Source organism: Bactrocera tryoni, chromosome 4, assembly GCF_016617805.1.
Source record: "Bactrocera tryoni isolate S06 chromosome 4, CSIRO_BtryS06_freeze2, whole genome shotgun sequence".
Lineage (NCBI taxonomy): Eukaryota > Metazoa > Arthropoda > Insecta > Diptera > Tephritidae > Bactrocera > Bactrocera tryoni.
This window is the reverse complement of record NC_052502.1, coordinates 1,739,968-1,757,930: the sequence shown is the minus strand read 5'-3', so window position 1 is coordinate 1,757,930 and position 17,963 is coordinate 1,739,968. Positions and strand designations below refer to the sequence as shown.

At 39.0% G+C, this 17,963-nt stretch overlaps 1 protein-coding gene across 4 annotated transcripts in view; it reads left to right on the top strand.

Annotated features, from left to right (window-relative positions):
* LOC120775654 overlaps positions 1 to 17,963 on the top strand; it is a 51,883-nt gene that overhangs the window by 11,305 nt on the left and 22,615 nt on the right. Inside the window, exons 1-2 of one of the 4 annotated variants that reach the window (XM_040105913.1) lie at positions 10,444 to 10,666; positions 11,746 to 12,557. The exons of 1 other annotated variant lie outside the window; for it this stretch is intronic. In XM_040105913.1, coding sequence (XP_039961847.1) covers positions 11,906 to 12,557 — 652 coding nt within the window. In that variant the 5' untranslated portion in view covers positions 10,444 to 10,666; positions 11,746 to 11,905. Of the gene's footprint in view, positions 1 to 3,375; positions 3,933 to 10,443; positions 10,667 to 11,745; positions 12,558 to 17,963 lie in introns of those variants that run through there. 2 more of the 4 variants (XM_040105915.1, XM_040105916.1) reach the window with 2 other exon arrangements.

Genomic DNA, 17,963 nt, shown 5'->3' with positions numbered 1-17,963 from the left:
AGTGGTTTTTGTGCCGAGACGACCTCGACAACTTGTCGAGTTAAACGTTACTTAACGAATTGTTTGATTACATAATATGTAATCCACTGACAACTTGTTCCATCAATTGCCACTTTCGTTAACGATTTCCAACGCTTATCAAAGGAAAGAATCAAGTGCGTTTTCAAAATAAAACAGATAATTGAATCGGTACACGAATCGTAGATTCGGCGAAAAATGTGCAAAGTTCATAAACTGAACACAAACATTACGAGTACATAGCTCGACGCCAATTGCAGTGTTCTGCTCTCACCCATTTGCTAGCGACTGAATCCGCCGTGAGCTCGCTCAAAGTTTAGCTTTGTAATTTTGTAATGTAAAAACGTGTGTTTTTTTGTAATAATTGCAGGTATTATCCCTGAACTTGTGATCACAACCACATTCACTAAATATTTCGTGTCCATATATGAGATGCACTTGTGTGCTTAAATGTTTTTACTACAATCCGCATAGGTATACATACATACATATGTACATATGTAACTCCACACATACATACTTGGGTTATTAAGCGGCTTGCGTGCAATTATGAGTATTAAAAGCTATGGAAATGAACCTGTATTTTTCAGTTATTTTCAAAATCGTAATTATTCTGATACCCTCGTCACAAAACAGCTAGTATTTGTCGATTAAAACTCATACATACATTTCAACTGACCAGTTCAAGGCCAGCATTATCATTATTATTGTATGTTTTCAATGCTCACTGAGTTGACAGATACTTAAATATAAATAAAGTTGTTTCGCTATTTTATAAAGCCAATAGCCACAAGTTATTTTGGAAAAACGAAACAAAAAAAAAAACTACAATAATTCAAATATACTTGTATGTATATAAAACAAATGAAGTACTTAGCTATCATCAATATCATGAAATAATTAGCTCTCATTTCAGTATCAAAAGTTATGCTGTGACAACTATCAGTACAATAAAAATTTTTTGCATTTAACACGTTCTTCTGAATCAGCAGTGTTAATTTACTCACTCCCGTTAAGTCGGGCAATAATAAACTCATCGCACAAGCGATCAGTATTAATTAGAAACCCAATATTTTACAAGTAGACATAGTTTGACTTTTTACGCTTTTAAATATAAGTCGAGTTTGTTGTCAATTTTGGCGTTTAGTAGTAAACGTGAAGTTGGAGTTTTCTATACAAGAATTCCTTCTAAAAAAGTTTGTTGTGTTCGGACTGCTGACTCTTTTGACGGTTCAGCGTTATTAAAACGTCAATTGTACTCAGAATATCTTCCGCGTCCTAATGAAAATCTTTAATAAACGTAAAAGCTTAAACTCATGTTAAGGTTCATTTAAATGTGCTTTTAGGTGGAGATTAGTGAATGTTTCTTCTGCCTAAAAAGAAAAATTGGGTTCTATAGCTATGTATTGAATGAAGGCAAGGTCTCATTTTCGCAATCGTCCACAACGTTTTGTGCGAAGAAAACATTCAAATAAATAAATTATTCAAGTACTTCCACCTCCCATTGTGCCATATTTTTGATCCTTGGAAAACGGATGAATTTGCTGAATATTGAATATGTCTCATTTCGAGTTCAGACTATTTCAGAAAAACACACAAGAAAGACCAGCTAAGTGAAGCTGGCTCTTTGGGTTGTCAGACAATAACAAGAAACCGTCAACGGCAAATATTTGCATTACAAATATGAGCAACGACGTTAACATATTCACGATTGATTCGCATTTCAAATTATTTTGAGAAATTGTTTGTTGAACATGTCATATTCCAGTGTGGACAATGTGAGTGTGCTTGTGCGTGCTGTGTTTGTATTCAGCGCACAAAGCTGTTGTTTAGCGAAGTGGACATTCAGTTGGCTGAGTAACTATCTGTTGGCTTTGCTGTTGCCGTTGTTGACTCATAAACATCTAACTTATGCCCAAATGCAGATACAAAGGTAAGCAAGCACATATGTACTTACCGTGTGTGCTATGTACATTGTATATGTGATGTTGTTGTAACGTATGCAAAAGCAAATTGCGAGCGAACGACAGAGGCAAGCAGTCAAGTTACTCCGGTAAAAAGCACTTTAACCACTGTCTGGTGATTTTAGGCAAGGAGGGGTCGTGGTGGCGTAGGTGGCGGGTTCGCATGTTTCGAATTACTGATGTACATGTGTGCCTCACAATATGCATATCAGTACTCGTACATATGTATTGGTGTATGAGTGCAATTGCCAGGTTTGCTGGTCTGCTAAAGTATGTGTTTGTGTGTGGGTGAAATTCGGCGTCGTTGTGTGGCAATTGTCAACTTGGCAAAACGTCAGGTGAGTTTGATGGCGTTTAGTGTGCATTTGTTTTGGTATTTAACCGTTTATATTTGTCCAGCGGTTGGGGAAGAGGTACAACCTGCAGGCCAATATTTGGTATTGGATATGCAAAGTTCTCTTCACATTTATTCAACATATTTTCACGACGTAATCGGAAATGTGAGTGTGTCAAAGCGGTGTTGTGACATTTATATGTGCATGTCGGTTTGCTGGTTCGTCAGGCGTCGGCAGTGCATTTCAATGCTGTCGATGCGTGTATATTAATTTCAGTTCTTAGCTTTTGGAAAATAATCACGGCAGACGCTGCGATACCTCACCCTACACCGCCGACCAACGGCTTTTAACGCACACTGGGGTGGCAAGCAGTGGTTGCTGCTTGGCATTTCCTTTCGAAAGTTTGACAAATTGCCCATGCTAATAGCATAAATACATACAGACATAAGAACAAATATCTGTGTATAGTACATATATACCATATACCTAGGTATGCGCGCATATGCTACGATTATAAGTTGTTTTAATCGACACATTAGCATGCGCTATGAAGTCATTGGGCGGGTCTGACACGTTCGCGATTCGACAAGTTTGTTCTCCATATCACCAATTGAGGTGCGCATTGTGGGTTCGGCTCCTAAGTCTTTTGTTTGGCCGTCATTCAAGTTTCTGGCTTTCTCAAATGCTTATCACAAACACACATACCCATTCACATACAAACACACACGAGGTTTCAAGTATTCGTAAGTAGTTGTCACGGAATGTTGCCGTTAGATTCGAAACGCGTTTGCTGTTCTGTGCTCAATTTTCAACCTCGATACACACATACTTAGGTATATCAATATATTCTACGAGGCGAGAACCTGATGGTCAATTTGACTTAATATTATTGAATGAGACAGCGGCAACAAGCACAGCAACAATAATGCATATATATAAAACACAAAAGTAAGCAAACAAACGCCGCCATTATATCTTATATCTGCGAGTCAGCAAAATTTGGGCGTTTGGCAGATTCCGTATATCATTTGAATGTGTTGAATTCCGTGTATTCATTGCATTTCAAGGTGACGCACAAATTAACACAAAACGAAATGTGAAAAAAGCATTGAATTCGAATAAAGTGAGTGAGTCAAGATAAAGTGATCATCGCAAAGCAAACAAGCTACTACCAGTGAGCGTAGTAATCGAAAAAAACCAAAACACAACACTAACAAATGCAAAAAATGCATAATTTTTATCTCAAACCTTTTAAAATTTTAATCGAATCGTGAAATCATCCTGAGAAATGTAAATAATTTTAGCCGACGAAAACAACAATAATTATACACAAATGGAAGCTAAATTTGATCAATGCCAAACAGCGTGGTTGTGCGTGTCTGTGTTTCACGATTCTCAAAGCAATTAACACTGGCTGTTGCAGAAAAATTGGGAAAAGCGCTTACGAATGTTAACCACTAATTACATATACAAATAAACATATATTATAAAAAGCTAGAATAAAGTGTTAAAGATTAAAATCACAAAAAAGTGGAATAAGTGACGGCCGCAATGGAGGTGTATACCGAGGGACCGCAAAAGAGCGAAGAGGACGCTTCGAAGTACATGCTGGACGGTAAGAAACACTTTTAATCTTAATTAAAACTCTAAAAATATTCTACAAGATGCTCCGCTTGTGTATTTATTTTTAAACAACAAATATTTATTTCTCATTGCATAAAAATTTCCTTGTGAGCCTTAGCCGAAATCATTACGAGCGACTAATAAAGTGTTAATTTCGTTCTTGAAGAGACAATTTTGGTTCTCATTACTGTATGCCGGTCAAAAAAGAGGGATTTAGATTCCTTCTTTCTCGGTGTTGACGCTAGTTTGCAATTGGTCGACCATGCCTACAACTTCAAAGTGATTAATGCCAACCGTGCGTGTGAGTCAAGGTGCGATTGAGCTGACCTTTTATTTGATTTATCGTATATACGAGACCAGACATATTTAGTTCTGCTACTCAAACTATCGCACCTTGCATCGGAACAATAAATCGCTGTTATGAGCAGGAAAGAAATACGAACAGTGAACCTATTTGTTGAGATTTTATTACGTATTGTGGACGAATTTTTATTAACAAATCCTGCACAAAGCTTCCGCTCCCTTACATGACCGCTCGTCTCTTTACACCTTGTCTCTCTTTGCTCCACTGACTGAGTAAAAAAGTGACGTATATTTGTTCCTGGATTTATTAATAGAAAATCCATCACTTTAGATATGTTAAATATCCATGACCGCTGACATCATTTAATTTTGTTGTTGCACGTGCCTTTTTTACTCCATCGAATTCCAAGACCCCAATTTACCGAGCAACGCAGATGTCATCGACCGCGGAAGGGCTCTGTGTAGCTGACACCACAGCCGCAGTTATTGATGACAGCGTAAGTTATTGATGTAATGCGCTTCGTGAGATTTGTGTGACGTGTACTCGTACATAATCGTATGTAAGTTTGGCGTAGGGAAAAATTTCCGCAAGTTGGACAATTTGAACAATTTTCACGTCATTGCAAAAGCCACTTTTTGGCTTTGGAGAGGGTACCCCTTACTGGTGTAATTCAGTATGTTTGCAATTACTTATGTGTGCATATTTCGAAAATGCATAGCTATATTTTGATGTTACGAGAAAATGTAAAACTTATTGTAAATGCCAAAGTGGAGCGCTAAATGACCGCATCCAACGGCCGGTGAATGCCACTCAACCTGCGGACGTAAGCAAATATGTAAGCGAACATGTAAAGCGTGTTTTCAGAAGGTTTTTGCTTCGCTTTGTAGCTGTGTGTTGTTGGGGTTGTGCCAGATACAGTTACAAATTATTTGGTGATCGTGTTGATCATAAAAATGTGCGATGCCGCCGCCGTTGCTTGGCTTTGCAGTGGCAGCAGTGCCGCAGTTTCGGTTGTGATCGTTCTCACGCCTCCGCAATAGTTTGCGCCCACGCATTCCATTCTCCGTTCATGTAGTTGCCGCAGCCACGACGGCCATCCAGCTTGACTCTTTGCCGGCTCAGTGTTTTCAGCAATGAAATGTCACAGGTTGGCAACCGAAAACGCCATTAGAGTAACAACACGCGGATTTGCTGCAGTTAATGTTGTTGTTGTTGTTGTTGGGCAGTGATTGCTTTGCCCGATAGCGAAAATACTTGTTCGCGCTCAAATTAAATAGTAAGGGACTGGGGGTGGGGATGCGAGTAACTGACTGGGCAGGCGAACAGGTCGTTAAATGAATAGCTGAATGTCTGGCAGACTGTCCGACCAGCAATTTGTTTTGGCGCAGAAAACTCTGATAGTGATGCCCGCGTCGGAGTCGAGGCTAATGAATGCAGCAGTACATGTGTGCATGTATGTGTGTATGTATGTATCAGGTGCATACATTTGAGCTTTGCTCGAGATCTTCTGATGCTTGGCTTTACAAGCATTCAGAGACACTTAGATAAATGTACACATACATGTACAGTATTGCTTACAAATGGAGTTTGTAGTGTTGGCGACACCACTGTGGTCCATGGCGATGTTGCCATATAGTTGCTTGCGAAATAGTGAAAGGTGTTGGGTGCTATTTGAATGACGTCCAGCGTTTCCATATCGCTGCGCTGACCAACCCAAAACCGAAAACGATATGGTGTGCGACGGACGCGATCACATTTACCCATTCCGGTGTGGCACTTCATGTTGCTCGATTTGCCGCCAGCGCAAGCAACGTCAAGTGTTTCGGGGAAATTTCAATTTCCGACAAGTGTTACGCCAAACAGCTATGCATTAACGCTACCTGAGCGTGAGTGTGCAAAGTGGTGAGTGCTGGGTGGTGAGTGGTGAGTGGTGCAGGGCAAGCAATCCGATCCATTCTTCAATTCGCTTGGCTAAATCAGCGTGCAAAAGAGGAGAGGGTTTTGGATTTCAGCGAGGAGCATTTGATACACCGCTACACAAATGTAAACAAATACGTAAATGCCGATGGTGAATGTTGGTGGGGATATTGCTGTGCTCTGCCGCAACAACAGAATGATGCAGCAATGTCGATGACGGCGGAGAAAGCCGCGTTGTGTAAAAGTAAGCTGAGTCGCCAAACAAACGCTCATAGAAGAGAGCCCTTACTTTTCAACAAAGTTCCAGGTGGCTGTGCAAAGGTAATTAATACGCTAACGCGAAATGTTGTCCATTAATATATGAATTAGAAAACGCAAGGGACAAGCGTATGAAATCGGGTGCTGATAGTGATGAAGTGATGGCGGAAATCCACTTGGCCTCTAATACGAAACAGCATTTCCGACTATATTTTATATACTTCGATATTTGGTATATGATGTATGTATGTAATCTTCCTAAGTAGTAGTAATGAAAATTGTCCTACCAATTTTTATTGCTAAACTGGCGGCTATAGCCAACAGGACTTGGTTTCCAGCCCAGTAGTTTGAAAACATTACCGCATTCCGAGGCGGCTCTGAACTAGTACCATTAATTTCTGACACCAAATATTTTTATTTAAAGTTTGTATTGCACTTCTATCATATTTTTAGTGTTTTCACTGAAACAAAAATCTACCATATCTCAAACTAATTAAAGCTGTATCAACAAAGCTATTCTATTTGAGTCGAGTAGTCGGGTTTTCACTGTAAGCGTATAACACAACCTAGCAGGCAGTAATGCTTCATTATTTCGTTTGAATTTAATTGCTTTGCGTCCAAAAACTCCGCCTGCAACACCACAGCCTCCGCCAACGATAGTCGTCAACGCATTCACCGCAATCGCTGACAGCGCTACACTGTCGTCGTCAACATGCCGATCTTCAACAGTCAGCGTCGCATTCGCCGCTCTCAATGCCGTGTGTTTATATGGTACTCGTTCCGTTCGTTTTGTTTTTGTTTTGATTGTTTTTGCAGCATAAATTTGCGCATTTTTAGAAAGGTAGTTTGCGATTTTTTACGCGCTTTTACGAGATTGTCTGCATGGCTGTCTCAAAGAGGTGTCCAATTTTTCCTTTTTTTCTTTAAATTTTTTCCAGCTCTATTGGTGCGCCAAGCGGTATTAGTTGGAACAATACGCCGCCTGCAAGCGTTGTTGCCTCTTGTCTTGTGTTGAACAGCGCATTCGCTTGGACGGCAATATTCAAGGTGTTCACTTGTTTTGGCATTATTCGGCACTTTTTGAACTGGCTTTGCTTTTCTGTTGATTGCATTGCAATTTTGTGTTTTGACGGTTTTTAATTTTGTTTTTATGCAAATTCGCACAAAATATGATAATTTGCACTTCAGCTCACTTCGTTCCATTTTTGCAATGGGCCACGATCGGACTTGTGTAGTGTGCAGGTCAGTTGACGTTTAGGCAAGATTTGAGCTGATGTTAGTATGATGACTGTTGGTGGATAAGCTGCAATGAACCCGGTCGACTTTGAGCTGTCAGCCAGCGGTCAAGCGACAATCTTTTGTTGCTGCATAAAGTTAATGAAATGAAGGGTTGTTATTGCGGCTGTTGACAGTGGTTCGAACGATTGGCGTTCACTAACAGTTGACAGGTGGGTGTAGGAGACAATGGCCATCAGCATATTTTTTTTAGGAGTTTGGCCGCCCCTGAAGACGTGTAGCCGGTTAGTACATTTACCCAGTACGTTTATTTTTGTGTTGCGTACTGTCTTTGCAGCCTTTCGCTTTCACTAAATCGTGGCCTGTTGACTATTGTCACTAACGCATCTATCACTGGCATCTGCAGTAAATCAAGCAAACAACGATTGAGGGCCAAAAATTGTTTTTGTAGTTGTTTGTATGTCAAGTTTGTCTAACTGCGGACAATGTATATGAAAAAAAATTGTGGAAAATCGCAGAAACCTAATCGAACAAGGGTCGACAGTTGGGTCACTTGTTTGCCGCAGTCAGTCTCACTTTGTTGCACTTTTATTCGCCAATTACTGATGTCACGATATTCACCTAGCACGCAGCGCCAATGCCACAACCGCCATTAACAAAATTTACAAAAATGTATGAAAAGGTAATAAATGAACGAAACTCAGAAACGTAATGTTTGAAGTTGGTTAATAAATTGGTAATTGCAACCACAGATCCACTTGCACACAAATAATTATAAGAATTTGTGCGCACATAATTAACCAACTGACCAATTTCCGATCGGACGCTGAGTGCTGACCGCCAATTACTGCAGTCAAGATCACCATCAGTCAAACGCTGCACGCCCCAAATATGCGTCAACATGTAACATTCAAATGGTAGCAACCGGCAGTGGGTTGTGCAGCTCATTTGCCACAAAATGCAATTACTTCATTCGATATTATAGAAATTGCATGGTAATTGGGCATATAATAAGAAGCATTGCAAACGCTTGGTTTTAACCTTGTAACTGTAAGTGTATATGTATGTGTAAGGAGGCCAAAGGAACCAACTAGTATGGTTTCAGTTAATTTTCCATTCCTCGGCACCTTGTATACTATGAAACATAAGATCCTGCTTTTATAACAGAACTCATTGCCTTCTGAGCTATGGATGTCGCCGAGTTTTTATAGGGAGGATGTGGAATGTTCAGCCGGTGTTAGGTAGTCCTTTGAGGAATTATGAATGATTTATAAGGTCAATGTTCGGGGAAGAAATACTCTTCTAACAGAATAACCGGTTACCTTTTCATTGGAAGCACGTTTTTCGTTTAGAGGCAGGCTTAGAGATTCTTGAGAAACATTTAGGCAATTAAATTATTTGAACATGATTCGTACTACCTAAACTTTTCGGTGTTGGTGTTCTAACGTAAATCAATTACCCAGTTACACAAGGCCACGATACATCAAATCCTGATGTCGATGTTGTCAGTAGTGGAGAGAACCACCGAAACACAAATTATTCTATAAAACCGTGTCATTTAGTTGGTTCCGTTGTTCAGACTCTTATATACAAATACCAACTGCAAACATAAGTAAACGCATTTTTATGCCCTTTAGTGCCTCATATGGATAAGTAACTGAAAGTCTTCCGTTGAAACAAATTACAAATTGGCAGAAGTGTTACATACAGGTGCCTAATGTTATGATCTTAACCTTGCTAACCTTTATAATATGATATTTATCTTTTGTTGGATTATTCTAAAGTTTCTCTGATAACTTTAACGAAAGCAAATACATAGGTAAGTAAGTACTCAGTTCGATGACGGAAGTTCATTATTATGTGAGCTACTGTACAGTTCCTTGCGCATCAAATTTCAGCGTATCAAATTTCAATCAAAAAAAAAAACACTAAAACCATTAAAAACTACTTTTATATTTGCATGAAAAAAACGGAGAAACATTATATTCCTGCCAATATCGAAAGTAATATTTGCTTATGAGTTGTATACTCGCCTTTGGTTTTCCGTTATTCAAATGAGTGCACACACACATTTACGAACAGTCATTTAAGGTTCCATGCAAGCCACTTATTTGGTAAATAATCCTTGGAGAAAAGCGTAAACAAGAGCTGTCTTCGCCAGACTTGTAGTCGGTATTTGCAGTGGAGGCCACTGACTGAGGTGCAAACAAAGTTGATACCTCGGTATACATTTTTGGAAGTGTGGAACTTGAGTGGATTGTAAAACTAAAGTTTCGCAGGTGTGCAGAGAGCCAAAACATCAGAGCAAGCTTGCAGTCGGCGTTCAGCGTCGCGATGCAGTGCGCTTCGAAAATGCAAGCGGTGTTTATGAGATTAATGCAGCATATGTTCTGTCGCCGGCGGCGTTGCTTGCAATCGTCGATTAATCTACAGTGCAAAGTTCACTGTCGCAGCTCAGTGTGAACCTTAGACACGATAATGAAATAGAAACAAGTAAAGTAATATTCTGACACTCAAGAACAGAACCAGTGAGCGAGTCATTGGCGAACGTTTTGTGGGAGATGGTGGAGTTGGGTCACCACTGTCAGCGCAAACGAAAGCAGCAATTAACAACGTGGCAGCAACACGTTTTAGCTTTTAGTGCTGCTTCATTGCTCTGTGGCTCAGCGGCTCTGATGTTGTCGGCTGCAGGCGAGTGCTTTCGCGTGCCTCGGTATACTCGAACCGAACGCTGCGTCAGTCCATTCAGTCGTTGACTGGACGTGCTGCCGACTACAACGTGCATTGACTGTGTATCGCCATTTCGTGGTTCCGCTCATTTGAGTTTTTAGTTTTACCTTTTTAGAGTTCTTTATTTGTTATCTATAGTGTCTTTGCGTGCGCGTTGATTGCGGTTGCATACCTCTAAAATTGTTGTGCTCTTGTGAATGTTAGCAGCGCATTCGGCAAACCAGTTCGCCTCTGCTTCTGGCGGACGGACATGAATTGGTAGATGAGGAATCAGTGCAGCTGTGAGTGAATGTTGGAAACGCGAAGCGCGTCGAAACGAAAGAATTTATGAGATGTTTGGGAATTATTCTTATTGTTGTTGTTATTGTTTGGTGTTATTGGTAGTGATGATGTTTGTTGCTTGAATGAAATGTGCTTGCCGTTGCACATCTACTACACGTACCTGTGTAATCAATGCAAAAACAAAAATACATCATTGTGGAAGTTATTCGGAAGAGAAATAACAATTAGAACAAGTGTGAAATAAAGAATACATTTATAATATGCAGATGAAGTATACTCGAATTCAAGTTGGATTCTTGTTTCCACATAAAATTCATCTGTGCGCAGATCGCGAAGTACATTTGTAGTCTTTGTTGTTGTTTGCGTATGGTACGTCGGTCTTCTGTACTTTTGGTCGCTGCGTCGAAGTGGATTATCTGCACTGCTGTGTGTAGTATAAACCTCATGTAATAAGAAATACACGTAAAACAGATTCCGAAACAGAAACCAATAAACAGAAAACAAAAGCAATTGACGGCATTATAAAAAGTGAACTTCGGTTGAATAAATCCAGCTGGAACCTGCATTGTTCTCATTCTTGATTTGTTCGCTTTCCCCTCAACGATTGCTGGTTGCTCGCGGTACATTGAGCTGCAGCCAGTGGTCAGGTTGGACAGCAGTGTCGGTTATCTATAGGTTGTTGCCGAACGTTCGATTAATCTGTTAGTTTTCAAGGCAAACGGGCAGTGCGTTGACTTGGAACTCATATGCTACATCTCGGATCTATATTGAATTGTTGTCTCGCTGCAGTCGTTTAGTTGCTGCGCTGTAATTCTGTACCTGACTGCCATTTTCGCACTTGCCACGCTGCACGTACACAGATCACACGGCACGTCTTCCTTCCCTTTACCATACTACTAAGGATAGTGATGCGTTAAAGCAGTTCAACCAGGTGCACCGGAAGAGTAACAAAAATAACTTGCTGTGCCACATGAGCATTAAACATAATTGCCACTTGCCAATAGCATCTTCGATAACAACAACACAACTTTTGTTGACCATGTAATAAATTTATAAAATTATAAGTGTTTTCCGCCAGTGTACTTTGTGATATAGATACTACATAATATATTTGAAATTAACGACACAATCAGTTGAGTTATTTTCTCAAAGATATCCGGCGTCGTTAACGCGCCCAAAATGTGAACATTTTTTGTAAATTTGCTGTTGTATGTATTAGGCAAAGAAAAATATTGTAAATGAGTGATTATAAATGTGTACAGCGCGCAGCGAGCACATCCGCTGCCCGTGCTACCTCCACCAGCAAGCCAAGCAAACCGTTTTGCTCGTTGGCCTATCTGGCTAAATCCACAGCCGCCATAAATAGCAGCAGCGATGTTAGAATTCTGCAAGGCCCTGGCCAAAACAGCTTTACCGATCCATCGAGCCCACCGAATGTGGCAGCCACAGCGAAAGTGAATGAACGTGGTTCGCCTGGGCTTCCTACTGGTACTGCAACAGCAATCAGGGAGCATGGTGATAATAGCCAACAACCTAACGAGGCTTCGTCGACTTCGCGTATTGCTAATGGTCAGTCCAGAAACAATTTGCCAAGCGAGCAGTCGGACGGCATCAACCATTCACGCAGTATCGCAGAGGTTTTTGGTGTAATCAACGAGGAGGACGCCACACCCACTACCGATCAGGTGGATGGTACTGATGTGCGTCGTCCATGGGAGCTTGGTGCGCACAATGGCTTCGTACGACGCATTCCTCCTGCACTAATGACACCCGCGAATGCACAAAATGGATTCCCGCATTGCTCTAATGGCCTGCCTTCACTGTCCAAGTTGAATAGCATGGACTGCTGGGACTATACCATCGAATTGGAATGTCTTAACGGTCCGCAAGGTTAGTAGTAAAGTGGTAATATTCCGTTAATATATTTGAAAAGTGTAAAACAACTGGAACAAATTACAAAACATCCCAGGGAAACATTTCCAATCTCTTCCTCTAAAAAAGAAAAAAATCACCTCAAATATATTGTTTATATTTTTGCTTTCTAAAGTTTGTCCACTAATTAGATTCCCGTCTTTATTTACCACCATTTGGACATTAATAAGTAGCAAGTGGTACACAAATAAAAGAAATAAATCAGTTTAGTTAATTATTGCATATAAAATTGTTTTGTTGTTGCAAGACCGGACGAATAATGCTAAGCGGTGGCCCAGTTTCCGTGGCCTTTTGTGAGGTGCGCAGATTGACAGCTGGGAGCATGTTGCAAACACCCAATCGTTGCCGCGGCATACCGACATGAAGTGTTAGCATATATATTTGTATGCTTACTTTCTGCTGGGAGTGTCTGAGCGCTTTGTTTTATTTTATGTACATTCCAACAAAATTAAATTATTTTGCTATAATTCAAAAACTGTGGGAATATTTCCAACATGAATTATCGCCAATAAGACTTTTTTTGTGTTGAGCATTTCTATGAATTCATGAATAGTCAATGCGGCGTAAAATGCAAGCATTGCGTTCCTCGAAACGTAATCACTGGCGGCCTGGGCGACACCTCGCTCCGAGAGTTTTAATATACCTACGTGGGATCTCGGTGAAGCAAAGCGCACGCGTGCAAAGTCGGCACTCAGTCTTCCCTGATAATGTTAATGATTACCCATGATGTTACAACAATTATATAATTTTTATATATTCGAGTTGATGTTGAAAGTGCATTTGTTAAACATATTATTTGAATATTACTAGTCGACTATTTTCTAGCAATTACTTAAGATTTTTAAATTTTCTCATTGAATTAATTGAGGTAATTACCAATATACATATGTGGTGTGTGATTTCATTAGCCAGTCGCCAGTCGCCAGTCGCAAGTCGCAAGTCGACTGGGAGAAATGTCACTTTGAAGTCTTTATCTGACAATACGTTGACCCCCAACTTACTCGAACCTTTTTATTGAAGCCATTTTATCAGTGCGAGTGGCTGTACTAAACTGACAATAGAAAACACAGTTTAGAGAATATGTTACGAAATACTGACAAGAAGGTAACCTGACCCAATAACTTTTAGTTCACGATTTGCCAAATTTACAGTTGTAGTGCTAGAATAAACTGTAAACCAGAGAAAAGTATATTCTGCTGATTTAACGAATGCGTCAAATGAATAAAATTTGCGGTTTTATTTAATTTTTTTATGTAATTGTTAAACTACTTATCTTTAAAAATTATTTAATTGAGCAATTGTTTGGTCGAGCCTTTCTATACATATGTTTCGATTAACGGTGTGATGAATCATCAAATTCTAGTTTTCTTCCTTTGCATTCCCATTGCATATATTCATGGTACCCTACAATATTTGGGGATCTATCTTATATTTATCTATATTTTTAAATTTTTATGGCTCATGCTAGAGAATTGAACCACCTTTCCATTTCTGACTGGTAGTTTAAAGGTTGTTGACATCGAAAGCAGAGTTTTTAAAGAGCATTTAATATGAAGAGCTTTTGTACATACATAAATATGAGTGGATGGGACGAAGAGTTTAATGAGCAGTAATTATTGGCGAAGTAACCCACGGGCCACACATGACTGCAAATGGAGACGACCATGCGATTATCCGCTTTTGTTGATGAATTTCAATTAGTGGCTGCAACAACAACATATGTACATTAAAAGCACCTAGAATATGCCGACGATTTCCTGTTAATGCTGACGAGAAAGAAACAAAATTCAGAACGAAAATTGAAAAACAAGTCACACTAACGGGAATTCATTGAGTAATTATGGAGCTTGGACTTAGTTTTAGAAATTTATTTATATATAACCATATATGTATGCTATACATGTATGCCCAAATTTCATATACATACCGGGCATTTTTCTGGTTGCTCTCTTTCTTAATCTAACAGTTAAGTGTGAACATTGTAATCAGCGAATTTATGTACGTAAACAACTTTCGATAAGAGTGAGTTAAAAATGGCATTGCCACTTAGGTATTAAACTCCAAAATAATCAATGCTTTTAATTAGCGGCAATAAAATGCGTTTTATTTCAAAACTTATAATTTGCAAATCGTGTAAAGTATTGTGCTCTGGGAAATCTGGAATCACAAGCAACACTTCGTAGCTACGTTATCGCTAATCGGCTGTGGCTCCACTGTGTGTCTATGTGTATGTTCATTTACTTTTCTGTCTTCACATTTGAAATCATTAATACTGCATTCTAAACAACCTAAATTATTAATGATAACAACTTAATTTCAAAACAAATTATATTTTGTGTTCTTTGTATGGACAATCGCTATCTCTTGTAATTTTTCTAAGTTTTAAGATCAATTACAAATCTAACGGAAAACAACATAGCGACAAAAGCTTCAAAATTTGGAATGTTAATAAATTATTTTTAGCTGCGTTGAATGAATTGTAATTGAAATTGTAGTTTTAATTGAAATGTGACCGCTTTCGACCTCAATTCTACTTTATTATGCGTTAAACGTTCGTGTTTCTCTTATTGATATGCTAAATACAGGGTTGTATTCGAATGTATGTACATTGCTATGTACTCACAAAATTGAAAATTTGTTGGCTATTTGATTCTTTCAATTTTCACTTTCAGCTTCTATCATTTTTTGTAATTCGTAAGTTGTTGTTGGGAGAGAGAATCATATATTATCGCATATCTGATCTTTTTTGATTGTTTATTTCATCATGCACCCAAAACGGCGGTGAGAGTGCTTTGATGTAATATTTATCAATATATATAATTTACCATATAGGTACTTGGCATCCGGATGGTAAATAGTATATAACATAACTGACATGTCATTACGCGTCGCTAGTTGTAAAATCAAGCAAGGATAGGGCGATAAAAAACAAGCGAAAGCGCCAAGTCATCGGGTAGAGTTGGTCGAAAAGTCGTGTGCCGCCGTCATCACTGAGCAACTAATTTATTTGAATTTCACAAAGGAATATTATTAGCGTCGATAGCAGAAGTGATAAGATAAGAAGCATTACAAATCGGTGCAGACTTTTATACTAAGCAAACGTCTCGAACGAGTCGAAGCGAAGACTTGCGGGTTCTTTCCAGTTTATACATATGAACATGAGTATGCACGAATTTAAAGTGGAGCGATCAAAAATACTAAAACAAACAAAAATGTAGTGAAGATGACCACGAATGAGGCCAAACAATTACATACTCGTATGTTTGTACGCTGGATTTTTCCGAATTGAAGTGATGAAGGTTTTGTGAAAATGAACAGACGCAGACATTAAATATTGCTCACTCTTGCTTTCATATCTATTCATATTTTGTTTTCCAAAGCAATTGGGTTGAGGAACCGCTCCGCGCTTCAAAAACATTCCAGAATGTGACACCGTTGTAATCGCAATTCACTCATCATTTAAACGAGAAACAGTAAAATGTTCGTAGCAGATTACAATCAGCAGTTAGTTATCATGTTTTTGCTATTCTTTTGTATAAGTTTTTGTGGCTCTGAGCCAATTTCGCAACCTTAAAACCTGCTCGCACGCTCATAATTCCACTGTGAAATAAATTTCGATTTTGCAATCTTCGTCTTTGGTTGTTGTTTACATGATTTAGCGTCTTGATGCAAGAGAAAATAGCTATAGAGCATATATTGTCTTGGCAGTTCAGTGAATGCCAATTTATTCCCTATTTTACTTTTTATAAATATGTACTGATAACGTAACTGTCGTTGATTTATTGGGACAGCAAAGTCTATAAGTAAGACTAAGTAATGTTCTATCCATAGTGTTTTTTATATCCAATATTGATGTGTAAAATATGTAATTTTCGCTAATTTATAATGATATTATCTTCAGATCTTTCATATGAAGTCGGTGTCAAATTTCCAGCGATCTCGCCAGTTCAGCTTTCTTCCAGACTAATGTTTTGCAAATAACTTTTGAATATTGGTAGATGTGCAATTCCTTCCAAGCAATACCTCATAAATAACAAGATTGATTTGCCTGAGAACAGAGCTTTATTTGATTCACTCATATCCACATTCGCACTTGGGTAGTAAACATTTGACCGTTTATTTAGACTCTTCGATATATTCAGTGTTTGCATTGCGTGCTATCTCGAACAAACTCAACTGCCCAATGAAGTTTGGAATTTGCGCCGCCGTTCGGTTTTATTCTCCGCTGACGCGCAGTTGCTGGTGTTGTCTCTTTTAATCAGCCGAGACGTCGTTGGAGTCATACATTGAACCGTTTAAATAGTTGATAATTACTTAAATAGTGTTGTTAGTAGTTGCTGTTTAATTGACTTGCCTCTATTTGCGTTTACGTAAGTCAACGTTCGTTGCTGGCAATGTGTTTTTTCACATTGTCAGCGCATAAGGCGCTCCGATTGCAATATGAGTGACACCGGCCATTCAATGCACTGTTAACTACGTACACCTGTCTATGTATGAGCGTGTGCGTGCGTGTCGGGCTCAGTGAGACCGCATGCTAAGGCGCCACCAATATGTCGTTTTATAAGAGAAGCATTAGCCTAAGCGGTGACCTGAAAATTTAATTTTTTTGGATTACTATTGCTGTCAGATGACTTTTAGTTAGTTGGTTCGTTAATAGGCAAGCATTTTCTTGCAATTTTAGTGATGACTAACGGTCTTAAAGGAATTAAGTGCCCGATATACGTATGTTATATAAGCTGCCGACTATTCAGTCGAATGTTTATAGAACAAGGAATGTGCAAAGGTTTTCAGAAGGGAAAGATCTTCTGGTACCAATAACGGCATGTGTGTTTCTCATTTTTTCTCCTTTGTTTGACAGTTGTCTTGGGAGTTCAGTAACAAGCTTATTATTCAAAATATATCTATCCCTTGACGAGTGCTTTGTATGGGTTTCAAGACGTGTTCTGAATGCTTTTTCCTTATTGAATTTTAGATCTCCAGTTTTAGCTTTTTTGTTCTTAAAGAATTTTCTTGCAGAATAATAAGAAGAATACCAAGATTACAGAGGAAATGCTTTTCATATTTGCTCGTGAGTGAACGCATGAGGTGCTTTAAGGTGTTTGCGTGTTGGTCCAGAGTCATTTGACCTGGAGCGCATGTCTAGTACGTACTCGTGCATTCATATGTTTATCCGCATGCGTACTAATCTACTAATACGAACTGATACTACTGAAATGTGTGCCACCGATTGCGCATTTAAGAAACTAAGAAAATTTTCCCAAGAGTGTGTGTATGTAAGTTCATTCAAATTAAGCCTATCCCTATCGATAGGGGGCTCAGAGGTGAAGCTATCATTTGTTGCGCAGTGCTGCTATAAATATTATG